The sequence below is a fragment of the Aethalodelphis obliquidens genome, unplaced genomic scaffold (genome assembly GCF_003676395.1).
Source record: "Aethalodelphis obliquidens isolate GAN/ISIS:26980383/991018 unplaced genomic scaffold, ASM367639v1 scaffold18, whole genome shotgun sequence".
Classification (NCBI taxonomy): domain Eukaryota; kingdom Metazoa; phylum Chordata; class Mammalia; order Artiodactyla; family Delphinidae; genus Aethalodelphis; species Aethalodelphis obliquidens.
Window position 1 is genome coordinate 11,889,299 of NW_020837962.1, and position 12,912 is coordinate 11,902,210.

Sequence of the window (12,912 nt, forward strand, 5' to 3'; positions counted from 1 at the left end):
AAGCACATGCATGAGCTGTGTTTGCATCCGTGCTCACATGTGTCTGGAACAGGGCTGCCTGGGAGGCCAGGATGGGGACGTGACCATCTGGACTGAGTGCTGGGGGGCAGGGGTGGCGGGGGGGGTTGTAGGAGCCAGTTGCAGCCAGCTGTCTGGAAGCCCGCTGGGGACGTTGGAAGCCCAGGCTGCCTCCCGCAGCAGCTGGCTGGGGACCTGGAAACACACGCCCCTTCCTGAACTTGTGCACCCTGAGAGCCCCAGCCTCTGCCACGAGGGCCCCACCCTCAGTGTTTACAGAGCCACCTGGTCTCAGAGGGACACCAGCAGGCCCAGGGAGGGCAACACAGGGCACAGGGCCTGACCTGCGTGTACCTGCTGGGGGGCCAGGGGCCCAGAAGGCTTCACAGGGAGGTGCTGGTGAGAGGGCAGGGTTCCGAAGCACAGGGGTCCCAAGTGCGCTGGAGAGATAAGCAAGAGGGAGCAGGAGCTGAGAGGGGCTAGCGGATGGATTTGGGGAGGGGAGGCTTAGGAATGGGACTGTTTCCAGCAGCTGAGACTTGGGGAGCTGCAGGCTGCCACCTCCCTGCCCAGACCATGATCCCTCTAACCCCCAAAATGAAGGCTCAGGAAGGACAGAGACAGCCAGGGTCCAAGGATGGCCTATTTATTCTGAAGGCGCGCGTGTGCTATGGCTTATGGGGCAGACAGCGATGTCGGTCGGTCAGGTTCTGGGCAGGGGAAAGGCAGAGTCGGTGGGGTTTCCTCTGGGGGAGGCTCCTAGCAGGGGCCAAGCCCGGAGCCTGGGGTCCTTCCTGGGGACAGGCTCTCACACAGTCACACCCCAAAGGTCTGGGGGCTGCCGTGCAGGGCAAGGTGCCTGTCCAGAGTCTGCCCTCCTCAGGGGCACAGGGCCTCCATTCTCAGGCCCCTCAAAGAGCCCAGGCCCTGTACCCCAGACCCACCCCCCCAGGGAGGGCAGGGACAGGGCAGAGGGGCAGCTCTCACAGCCACATCTGGCATCCCCAGCACCCCCCAAAGCCTGAATGAACACGGCCTGCAAGCGCCCCAACTCTGTCCCTGGACGTCCCTGGCACTCCTGCTTGGGATGGCTGCTGCTGAGGGGGTGGGGAGAAAATGGTTTGCAGAGAAAGGTTTGTTTTATTGCAATTATTTAGAGAGCACGTCCTGAGGGGGGTGGGGGCAGGGCTCTGGTATTAAGTGGAAACATGTGTGGAGCTAGAGCTCTTTCTGGAAAAAAAGCAAAAACACAAATTCCTTTAAGTCAGCAGGCCCAGGCAGAGCAGCAAGGGCCGGGCCCTGTGGGTTACCACTGCCTCTTCCCCTCTCCCCCTCTCCCCCCTCTCCCTCCTCTCCCTCCTCTCCCTCTCCCCACATCCCATCACTGTCTCTCTGGGTATCTCACATCTCAGGGGCTCTCCCCATCTTGCTGCCACACTCCCCTAGCACCCAGTGGGTGGGGGGCAGGACGGGGTCTCACTGGGGCACAGGTTGGTTCTTGGGTGGTGGTGGGACCACCACGGCTTGGGGGGTAAGGATGTCCCCTCCAGTCCACTGAGGGGAGCTCTGGGCGGGCCTGAGGGGCAAGGCCCAAGGTCCATGCAGGAGGAGCCCGGCAGGAAACAGGCAGGGAGGGCTCAGAAGTTGCTGAAGATCTCTCGCTTCCGGTTCCAGTCCATCTGCGGTGCCCGCTTGTTGACCCTGGTGGCTCTCACCTTCTCCTTGGCCTCGGCTGCAGTGGGGCTCAGGTGGAGGCCGCTCTCCTGAAAAGGGTCGCGCTTCCAGGTGCTGCCATCCTAGGGGCAGATATGGTGGGTGGGTGGCCAGAGTGAGCCCTGGACCCAGGCCCCCAGACAGGTGGCCTTTCCCAGGGAGTTCACACCAGAGGCCACCTGGTGGCAGGCCCAGGAGGGCTTCCTAGAGGCGGTGGCCTCACAGCTCAGGCTGACAGCTCCACAGATGCCCGCCCCCAAGGCCTCAGGCCCCCCAGTGTGTGAACAGCAGTAGAGGTGGATAGGCACCCGCTACCTCAGTGTCCTTGTCTAAGCCAGGCAGGTCACTTCGGGATGAGCACACGGAGCCACCATTGAGCTGGGAAACCAAGGGTAAGGCTTGGCTTTAGGGACCCCACCCAGGAGCCGCTGTGCACACACAGGCTTACATGCACACGTGCAGACACGCGTGCACACGCCAGAGCTGCCTTTATTCCTCTATTTGGCAGTGGCCACTGAGCCTCTACTACACCCTGGAGGTGCCCGAGTGCCCTATGGCGCTGGGGTGTGGCTGACCCAAGACGGATCCAAGGGACATCATGGCTGGGAGTGACAGGGCCAAGCTCGATCTCACAACCATGCTAGACAAGGACAGAAATGTCGGAGGGGCTCTGTCAGGTCTGGGGACCCCCAAAGGTGCCCCTGTGGTCTCCTGGGCTCACCCTGTCCACTCCCACCCTCTCACCTGGGCCGAGCTGGTCCCGTTGGTGACTGGTGATGGCAATGGACCTGTGGGGACAGTGTGTCACTGGCCACTCAGCCCCCAATGCTTTACCCCAGCACTGGGTCCCAGGGCAGCCGCCCACCTTCCACATGCTCCTCGGTGGGTGTGACCCGCAGGCGCTTGAAGTGCTCATCTGTTTCGGGGTCCACCACAAGCAGCCGGGCCTCGTCCTCCCGTGCCTTGATGCTGGCAACCACCTCCACGTGGCGCAGCCCCTCCACATTCTGCCCGTTCACCTGCCGCCGCCAGCATGGGATCAGTGCTGCCTGAGGGCAGGTCCCCACCAGCCCCCCAAGCCACTTGGCCAGGTGTGACATCAAATATTCATCAACGCTGTCACCAGCCACGGCAGCAAGAGGAGCACCAGCTCAGGTTCCCAGCATCTCCCTCCTCCCAGTGAGGACCCGGGGCCCAGACACAAACGCGCGCGCGCGGGAGGGCACAGGCATAGACAAACATACGGACACACACAGGGGACACGGGCCCAGTCACAAACAGAAAGGACACAGGAGCAGACATATACACACAGGGCGGGTACCTCTATGAGTCGGTCCTGGGCACGGAGGCCAGAGTGGGCAGCAGGAGAGCCTGGGTCCACCGAGCGGATATACTGTCCAGGCCGGGACTTGTCACTGTGCAGGTTAAACCCGTAGCCCTGGGGGCCTTTTTGCAGGTGGCAGAGCCTCGGGCGCAGCTCCCTCAGGGGCCCATTGACATCCTGCAGGCACAGGGATGCAGGGTGAGGCTCCAGCTCTGACCTCCCACCCTAGAGGCGCTGACCCCACCCCTGAGGCTTCCAGTCCCATCCCCAGTGTGCAAAGGCAGGAGTGGAGGTGGTGGGAGGGAGCCCCAGCCCCACACTCAGCATCATGCCCCCACCTGACAGCATCCCCAGGTCTCAGAGACCAACACGGGGTTGGCGGGGGGGGGGGGTGCTGGGGGGGTGATGCTTAGGCTGCCTGTGATGATCCAGCTTCCGGATCCTGAACAAAGCCTTAGGACCTGTGGTAGGGTCAGGGGCCTTACAGGGGTGTTGGGAGAATCAATGGGCTCAAGGCTAGGGCTGAGCACAGACCAGGGGCCTAGGAGAGACAAGTGCGATGAGCTGCCACTAGTCACAGCGTCCAGGAAGGCTGTGGGCCCCGCCTGTCCTCTACCCAACCCCCATCCGGAGTGTGGGGCTGGCAGGGTAGGGCCGTAGGACCGGCTGTTTTGTTTATGCTCCCAAAGGTCTCCCTAGGGCTGATGGCAGTGCGGCTGTGTTTGCTTTCACATTCCAGATCAAGCTGGAGCCGCCCCCGCCCCCACAGGGCCCAGAGGCTTGGGAGGCACCGGCTGGAGCCTGGGCAGGAGCCCCAGTGAGGGAGCAGAGTGAGGGGCCGAGGATGGGGCCTGCCTCCCATCTTCCCTGCTCTCCATGGAAGGCTCACGGTGCCCTGAGGGTCCCCCCACCAACACCCCAGGGCTCTGCCTCCGTTTACCTCTGGCATCCTGCAGTAGGTTCTGGGCTGGGGGTGCGGGAGGGCCGTGCAGGCAGAGGCCAGACCCCAGGGCCCCCACCCAGCCAGGGCCTGAGGTAGTGACCACAGCGCTGAGTGGCCAGCGGCCACCGGTGCTCAGTTGAACATGGCGGTGGCCGGAGGGAGCGGGCGGCCAGCAGCTCAGGTTTCCTGGGAGCTTGGGGCTCAAGTGCGCGTGCAGATGAGACTATGCAGGGAGGGGGTGCTCACCAGGGCCTTTTCCTGTCCCTCTACCTCCCTGTGTGTGGCCAGTGACCCTGGGCCAGGCTGGGGGCTGTACTGAGGGAGGGCCAGCCTCCAGGCCTTCGAGCTCACCCCCAAACCCCAAATCGGACTATGGCCACCCAGCTGTGGGACCAAGCGTGTCTCTCCTCACAGGGTGGTGCCTTACCTCAGTCTCTAGGCCCTCCCACCCCTGGGGAACACCTTCTTCCGGTCCAGCCTGTGCCCCTTCTCCATGACCCCTTCCCCGACCCCCCAAAGCCTGCCCCCTTGGAACCCCCGCTGCAGGCCACCATCTGCCCCATAACCCCAGAAATTCCAGGGACTGGGCTGCTGCTCCTCAGTCCCCCAGGGGCTCAGCCAGGCATCCTGGGCTGAACTTGGGGCTGTGAGACCCCTGGGTGCTCCAGGAGCTCACTTATAGACTCAGCCCCTCTCCAGACACACCTGGAAGTACAGGTGTGCAGCTCTGACGTGCCTCTCAGGTCCAGGCTGTCAGAGCACAGGTCCCAAGGCTGGCCGGGGCCATGTGTGGCCGTGGAAGTGTGACATGAGCACACCTGGTGGTGGAATTGGGCCCGGGTGGCAGCAGGGCATCACATGGTCACAGAGACCAGACATCCAAACGTACGCTCGCAAACAGGCTTCGTGGACCCGTGCAGTGACCCATCGTGTGAAAGGACGGCCCTCAGCACTGGGCCCTGTGGCCTCTTCCCACACCCTCCACAATGGTTCCAGGGAGTGTTCTCTTAAGGCCCCCAGATGGGAAGCAGGACTGTCGGGGGGGACAGCTGGGGCCATGAAGCCAGGCTGAATGCAGTCATTTCTGGTTCGAGACCGTACTGGCCATCTCCCTGCCTCAACCCAGCACGGCTGCCTCTCACCGCACAGCCAAGAGGTTTCTCCTAACATCTGACCTAAGTCCCTCTCCTTACGATCAGGGTCCAAGGAGCGCCAAACTTGGCACTAGACCCCTCAGGTTGAGGGGCTGCAATGGGGGACAGTGGGGAGACAAGGCTGGCAGCAAGGCGACCCAGGGGGAAAGCCCGCGGGGAGGCCCAGCACCATAGTAGGTCAGGAGGGGGTGCAGGCTGGGCCTGGCCGCATTGCTCACATTCCTCGCTCCTGCCCTGGCTCAGAGCACTTCCTGTTGCCTCCCAGCTAGGCCCTCAGGCTTCCACAGGCTTCCAAGCCCCATTCCCTACCAGGCAGCCACAGAGCTGGACAAGCCCTAGTCTCCCGGACATGCCTCTAACCAGACAAAGAGGCTGGCATGGGGGTACCCCTGGAGCCAGGCTGTACCACCCCCCAGATGGTGACTCACCAGCCCTGGCAGAAAAAGGCCCCCATTGTTGCTCAGGGTCCAGCCTGCTCACACCAGGGTCACCAGGGTCCCCAGCGTCCCCTCTCCCAATCCTGGGGGACAGAGACTAAGCTGGCTGCCAGTTTCCTCATTGCCCACCCTGCCCCCACCCCACCTGACCTGCACAAGCCTCCGGGATGGGCTCCGTGGAAGGGCTCCTGGGGCCGGGGAGGGTGGTGTGGCACTCCCAGAGCGGGCCATAGGAGGCGGGACAGAAGCGGCAAGCGGCGAGCGTCCAGCTGGAGTGGCCTGAGCTCTCCAGCCAGCCCAGGCTGCCACCCCATTTATCCACCTCCCACTGTGGCCCAGGCTCCCCAGGGACGGGTGGGGACATAGGGCTGAGTCACTTTGAGGAGCAGGGTGGTGGCTGAGCCCCCCTCCCCTTCTCAGGCTCCAGCCGGGTGTCCCCCACCGGCCAGGTTTCCGTCCCAAGAAAGGAAGGAAGGAAACTGCTGGGAGGCCCTGCCCTTCTCCCAGGACCCAGGGCTGGGGAGACAAGGAGGCAAAGGAGGGGACCCTGACCTCAGAACATAAGACAGTCCTGCTGCAGCTCACGGGGGGATGGGGAGCAGGAACCAGGGAGCCCCAAAAGCCCTCTTGTAGGCAGCACGTCCTGTACCAGGCGGTCACCCTCTGCAGGACTCTGTCACCTCACTCACTCTCAGCCCCCAAAGGCCTCCAGAACTGGAGATGGAGGCATGGGCTGGCTGTGAGGGGGAGGAGGGCCCGGGGTCTATCACACCCCTGCAGCCCTGGCACCACTGGCTGCCCCGTTGCTGTTCGGGGCGGTCCCCCATCATCACTGTCACGATCAGCTGCACTGCAGCTGCGGCCACCCCAGCCCAGTCTGAACCGGGCTGAGTCACCACTGACAGCGCTGACAGCCCCCGGAAGGGAGGGGCCAGCCACATCAGTGTCCTCCCCTGCCCACCCCCTCCTCCCTACCCAGGACAGGAGGACACTGAGGCTGAGAGAGCCAGAAGGGCCCTTGGGGCCTGGACTCCCACCTCAGCCCTTCCCCCCACAGGGCATGGAGGGTGGGCCCCTTCATCCCCCACCGTGAAGCAAACAACACACATCTCTCCCCAGTTCTCCTGACCCACTGCTGTTGAGGCCCTATCAGGGCATAGCCCTGTATATAAGCATCGTTCACCCAGCCTCCCTCACAGCCTGTGATGGGCGGAAGCTAAGCCTGGTTTGTGGAGGTCAGCGGAGGTCCAGCTCTTCCTTCCCATGCTCTGAGCTCAGCCGATTAAATACCGGGTCTCTGGCTGGGAGGGAAAAGAGAGACCGTGCCCTCAGGGACTCCCCTGACCTTATGGGGTCCCTGTCCCCCTGCCAGCCCCAACCACGGAGGGACCTGCCAGACGGGCCCCACTCTTTTCCTCTAAAATTACACCAGCAGCAGGCTTCCCTGGTGGCACAGTGGTTGAGAATCCTCCTGCCAATGCAGGGGACACAGGTTCGAGCCCTGGTCTGGGAAGATCCCACATGCCACAGAGCAACTAAGCCCGTGCGCCACAACTACTGAGCCTGCGCTCTAAAGCCAGAGAGCCACAACTACTGAGCCCATGCGCCACAACTACTGAGCCTGCACTCTAGAGCCCGCGAGCCACAACTACTGAAGCTTGCACACCTAGAGCCCGTGCTCCGCAACAAGAGAAGCCACCCCAATGAGAAGTCCGCACACTGAAACAAAGAGCAGCCCCCACTCGCCACAACTAGAGAAAGCCCACGCGCAGCAATGAAGACCCAACACAGCCAAAAATAAAATAAGTCGAATAAAAATAAATTTAAAAAAATACACCAGCGGAAGACCCCTCCTAGGGCTTCCTGCAGCCCCCAGAGCCTGAAATAGTGGAGGGAGAAGGTCCCACCCAAGGACAAGGTGCCTCCCCACCCTCCAGATAAGGCCTGAGGGCAGAGTTTTCCACAGGAAGGTGAACTCAGCCATTTGTGTCTAAATCAATGGACAAACGCCTGGGGGGAGGGGCGCTTCCTCCTGGGGGTGAGATGCCCTGGGAAGGAGGGAGACTCCAGCTCTCAGTCTGGCGGGGTGGTCAGCCAGTGCACCATCCCAGGGCTCCCCTGAAATCACAAATCTGACCCTAACACCCCCTACTCTGGCCTTCAGTGGCCCTGGGGCAAAGTCCAGACTCCAGGACTTGGCACTGTGGCCCTAACCATCACCCCCTAGCCTGCCCTAGAGCCACAAAGAACAAAAAAGTGGGGCAGGGGTTCATGCTCATGCCTGTGCCCAGGTTGCCTCCCCACCGGGAATGCCATCCCCTCCAGGAGAAACACAAGGCCCCACAGGATCCAGGTCACAGGCATGGCCAGCTCGCCTGGGAGACATCCGGGACAGGGACAGGGCAGGTGTCAGGGTCCCCTGCACACCCAGAAATGTCAGATCTCACACCTCCACCAGCCCCAGGCCAGTGGTTCTCAAAGTGGGCTCTGGGGAGCCCCTCGGCTTGAATCTTCCTTTAAGGGATTTTTCTCTTTAAAAAAAAAATGAAGAAGGTAGTAGGGGCACAAAATACAGAAGGTAGTAAGGGCACGGGGCTTCCAGGAGGGCAGGACAAGCAGGCTCTTCCTCCTGGCATCCAGGTGCTGCCCCAATAGGGCCACTGCCCAGCCCCTGCTACCTAGAAAGAGACAGAACTAGACTCCCCACCACCACCACCTCCCCCTTCCCCAGCTCTTCCCCAGTTAGCTCTTCCTGTCTGGAGCGGGGAGCAGGGAGAAGGGGGAGGTGCCGCAACCCCTGCAGACCCCAGAGCTGAGGACCCAGCTTAGAGAGTCTCCTCAGCTGCCACCACGGAGGAGGGTCAGTCCCTCTGAGGCCTTCAGAGCACAAGCAGGCTCCTCAGACAGACGGACAGACAGACACCCAACACAGGCACAGAGCTGAGCACGCTCAGTCCCAGAACATCCCAGCAGCCCCTCCCCAGGTTCCTCAGCCCCTAGGCCAGGGAGGGGGTGGCTTGTCAGAATGACCCTTCCTAGGACAAGTGGCTCTGAGGAGCGTCCTGGGGAAGAGGGCCAGAGACGGGGGCTGTGGACCAGGGCCAGGTTGCCCTGACACTACCTGATTTAGAGCACAGGCTGAGGGCAGAAAGAGTGGCTCCAGGTAGCCAAGAGGGTTTTCACCAGGGGCAGAGAAGGGGCCCAGAGGGGCAGCAGAGACGGAGACAGATACTTCTGGAGGTGACTAGAGGCAGAGACTGCTGTCAGGAGGACAAGAAGGTGGTTCTGGGAGAGCCCAGGTGGTCCCTGTGGGCAGAGCCCACCATACCTTCTGGGCGACCTCAGAGCTGAGGCTGCTCCCTCGTGCCCAGTCCGGCTTTGGCTCCCAGGGGTCGTGGGCAGGGGGCAGCCCTCGCTGGGCCATCTCCTCGGTGCAGGTCAGTTGCCGCCGGCGGAGCTCTTCGTCCGTCTCCTTGTCCACCACCAGCAGCCGAGTCTGCCCCTCCACGGCCTTGATCCTCTGCACCACCTGGGACAGGTGGGTGGTGGGAGGTCACGGCCAGCACTCCAGGCAGCAGGCAGCACATGGGCAGCGGCACCACCCAGGGCTGGCCCAGGGCTGTGGGCAGGCTGCGAGCCTACCAGGGGCAGGGGTGGGCGGCTGGATCGAGAGGCCCGCTGGCTCCGCCCCCCACCCCCACTCCAGCAGCTCCCTCCCTCTTCTCCTGGGACTCCGGACACAAGCGCCCAGGCTGCAAGGGCTGTGGGGGCCTCACAGGGCCTCACCTCGGCCCAGGAAGTGACAAAGACGGGGCTCGGCTGAGCTTCGGGTTTTCAGCATGCGTGTGTGCATGTGTGCGGCCTGCACCCTGCAACCTTCTGTTTCAGGGTGTCTCTAGGTCTGGGTTTGAAGGAAAGAACTGTCTCCCTGGGTCCCAGTTTCAGTGTGTTTGTGCCTTTTTCTGTCTTTTCCAGTGGTGGAACATAGTGGTCTAAACCCCTGCCTCTAGGCCTTCCATTCTCTTCCAGATCATGACAATGGACCTATTCCTACTGGACCTGCGGAGAGAACACCTGGATTCCTGTGGCAAGGCACCTCCTCAGGTACCTACCCATAACCCGGAAAGCAGGATTCAGACACAGCAGGGAGAGGTGGGGAGGGGCAGGTCCACCTGTGGGACAGGTGTGGTTACACAGGTGTCTGTGAAGTATCTAGAGCATGTGCATGGTGACGGCGCATACATGCTAGTGTGTGCCCGCAGGAGGGGCAGTGCCCACTGGGCATTGGGGAAGGAAGGGCAATACCCCACCCCTACCCCTAGGCCTGGGAAAGGACAGACAGGGCCCCCACCAGCTTCTCAGTAGATGTTCTCAAAAGATAGGAGGGTCTGAACCAGGCCCATCTTTGCCCCAGCCCTCCTCTGTACCTGTCTTTCCCCATGAGCCACAGAGTCACAGGAGGACTCCAGGACCCTCATGCTTCCTGACTGTGGGACCCAGACGAGTCACCCAGTATCCCCAAGCATCAGTTTCCTCATCTGTAAAATGGGAGCCGTAACTGTACCTTCTCCCTCCCAAGACAGTGGGAAGGTCTCAAGTGGTCCTGTGTGAAGTTCTTAGAGACCAGCACCCCGGGAGGCCTGGGATAAGCATTGCTCTAGGGGCAAGGGTGGCAGCAACTGTTAAACAGAGGCCAGGCGCCAGCTCTACCAGGCCCTCCCTATGGCCTGTCAATCCAAGCTCTCTGGCCTTGACCCCCACCCTCCAGCAAACAGCCTATCCAGCTGACACTCTGGGTAAAAGACAGAAGGACGGCAGACAGACGGACAGACAAAATCTCCAAGGGTAGAAGTGAGAGTTCAGCTCCCAGCCCAGCCAATTTACTAATCTCTAGGCCCAGGCCTGGCCACACAGACAGGTGTTGGGGGGACACAGAGGAGCCTGAGTAGAAGGGGTGGAGGAAGACTGGACCCAAGCCAGGTGAGTCCCTGGTCAGTGGGAGACGGACACCCCCCAGGGGTCAGAACCTGCAGAGAACCTCCCTCTGGCCTTTATCTTCAGCTGCAAGGGGCAGGGGGCTGCGATCAGTGACCCCTGCCAGGCCATCCAGCAGCCTCTTTGGAGAAGAATGTGCTGCCACAGCGGTGACTCCCACCAGGACCCAGACACCATCAGCCAGGACACACACTAGTACACTGGCTGCAGACACACTGACGACTACACATAGCCAACAGACACAGAGGCCGGGACACATATATACACAGCCACACACAGGAGGGTACACACACACACACACACACACATCTCCCAGTTCACACACGTCCAGGCATGCAGATCTGTATGCACACACATATATCTAGGGGTGCAGACCTGTATACGCATGTGCATACAGTCCAGCACACACACTCACTCACCTGATGCAGGCACACACAGGTGTGCCCTCCCTGTGACATCCCCTGCAGGTACACACACGAGGGACCTGTACATTCACAGACATACCCAGTTGTGTACACACGCACATGTGTACACGCTGATAGAAAAGCACCCGTATCCCCAGGCACAGGGAGACCCCCGAGGGGCCAACTGCTCCACACATTGCGCTGAGGCCGGAACAAGACTTAAGAGCGAGGGCTGAGACACGGAGGAGCCGCAATGCGGGCCCCTCCCTGCCAGGATTCCACCCCCCACCGCCTCGCTCCGTGCAGGACCGACCCGGGCTGGAGGAGGCTAGGAAGGAGGCCGGTTGCCTCTGCCTCAGCGGCCACGTCCCCCACCTCTCCACGGGAGCCCACCGCAGGCCCTTGTGCGATCCCCTCCTGGCCCGGAGAAGGGAGCTGAGGCCTGGGCGCAGGCAGCCCCGAGCTCGGTGGTTATTGGCGCCCTCCGCGCGCGCGGGGCAGGGACGCGCTCCGGGGATGGGGGCGGTGGGGGGTGGCGGAGCGGTGGGCCGGGGATGGAGCACAGGCACCCACCTGGTGGTGCGTCTCACCCTCCACGTTGACGCCGTTGACCTCGACCAGCCGATCTCCGGCGCGCAGCGCGGCCGCCTCCGCCGGGGAACCGGGCTCCACGCGCCGAATGAACTGCCCGCGGCGGCCCTTCTCGCCGTGCAGGTGGAAGCCGTAGCCGTGTTCGCCGCGCACCAGGCGGCACAGACGCGGCCGCAAAGGCTCCGGTGCGGCCATGGTGCCGGCTGCCCACCGGCCGGCCAAGGGCTGGCCACGGCGCTCTCGCCCGCCGCCAGCAGGCAGGGGCGTGGGGGCCGGCTCGCGGGGATGGGGGGGGCGCGGAGGCGGCGGCGGCGGCGCTGGAGACCCGGTGGTGGCCTCGGCGGCTCCCGCTCGGCTCCCGTCGCCTCCGGCTCCGGCTCGGGCTCTGGCTGCGGCACCGCCCCCGCGCCCGCCCCTTCCCCGCCCCCTCCGCCCTGCCGCCCCCGCCCCGGGTCCAAGCCACCCTGGTCATTTCCTTTGCCTCCGCGCTCCGCCAGCCCAGGGAGGCCCCGGGGGAGGCGTCAGGGGACCCCCGAATCACCAGTACCCCTCTGTCTCGCTCCCATTCTGGGCAGCCTTCTTGGCGCCAGCGCCTTTGCCTCCTATGCCAGTAACATTTATTGAGCACCTACTGTATGAGCAGCAGGGGTATCAAGGCAGGCCTCTGAGGCGGGAAGGGGGTGGAGAAAGGATCCTTAGACTGAGGAACCCCTATACAAGGGCCCGAGGGTAAGAACAATGGCCATGGCTCTGCCCACCCTCCTCGGGAACCCCCCTACCCCTCCCCCCTCTCCCCTCCCATGGCCCGTTCCTGTATCAGAATCCCTCCTGCAACCCAGAGCTTCCCTGACCCAGCACAGAGTCCCAGGATGGTCCAGGAGGCAAAAAGAGGGGTTTGAAACTGACAAGGCAGCAGCCCCTTCCTATATCCTGTAGGCCAGTGACTGAGTGACTTCCTGGCCCTGCCCAGGAGTGATTGTGCCTATCTGTGCTACGTTGGACCATTAAGCATTCCCCACCACCATCCCCTCCCTTTGCCAGGACCCCTCACTCCTATCCCTGCCCATCCCAGGCCTGGTGGGTGACTGCAAAGGGTGAGGGAATGACATGCACTTATCTGGCTGGAAGGAAGGGGTCTTTGCTACCCTCCTCCTGACCTAGGATGAAATGTGCTGACGGCTTGGGCCTCTGAGCACTAGCCAGTCAGCATTCACGGGAGCTGCTCCCTTGAGCAGGCCCCTCCTGCACCCCAGCTCTTCCTCCCCTCCCCTCCCTCCACCTCCACCAGCATGAATGCCCCCTTCTCCCAACCGATGGAAAGTCATTTATTCTT

The 12,912-nt window shown here is 62.6% G+C and overlaps 1 protein-coding gene across 4 annotated transcripts; it reads right to left on the reverse strand.

The window, feature by feature from the left end:
- Positions 1-648: 648 nt before the first annotated feature.
- NHERF2 (NHERF family PDZ scaffold protein 2) lies at positions 649-11,910 on the reverse strand. 4 transcript variants are annotated; one of them, XM_027117818.1, is made up of 7 exons: positions 11,562-11,910; positions 8,918-9,118; positions 3,053-3,232; positions 2,597-2,750; positions 2,476-2,519; positions 2,047-2,109; positions 649-1,814 (listed from the first exon to the last, which is right to left on the reverse strand). In XM_027117818.1, the coding sequence occupies exons 1-7, from the start codon at positions 11,772-11,774 to the stop codon at positions 1,656-1,658; spliced, it is 1,014 nt and encodes a 337-aa protein (XP_026973619.1). In that variant the 5' UTR covers positions 11,775-11,910; the 3' UTR covers positions 649-1,655. The 4 variants fall into 4 exon arrangements, with proteins under 4 accessions (XP_026973619.1, XP_026973615.1, XP_026973617.1 ...); XM_027117816.1 differs by lacking the exon at positions 2,047-2,109 and having other exon boundaries at positions 1,544-1,814; positions 11,562-11,881; XM_027117817.1 differs by lacking the exons at positions 8,918-9,118; positions 11,562-11,910 and adding an exon at positions 5,740-6,856 and having other exon boundaries at positions 1,544-1,814.
- Positions 11,911-12,912: the final 1,002 nt, after the last annotated feature.

Bases quoted from the DNA above. Each gene is read 5' to 3' on its own strand.
- NHERF2 (XM_027117814.1), bottom strand. From the start codon at position 11,774: ATGGCCGCACCGGAGCCTTTGCGGCCGCGTCTGTGCCGCCTGGTGCGC. The intron at 3,233-8,917 runs GTATGGTGGGCT...CTGTGCCTGCAG, and splicing joins GCTCTGAGGTCGCCCAGAAG to GATGTCAATGGGCCCCTGAG. The intron at 1,815-2,596 runs GTGGGCGGCTGC...ATCTGCCCCTAG, and splicing joins CACCGAGGAGCATGTGGAAG to GATGGCAGCACCTGGAAGCG.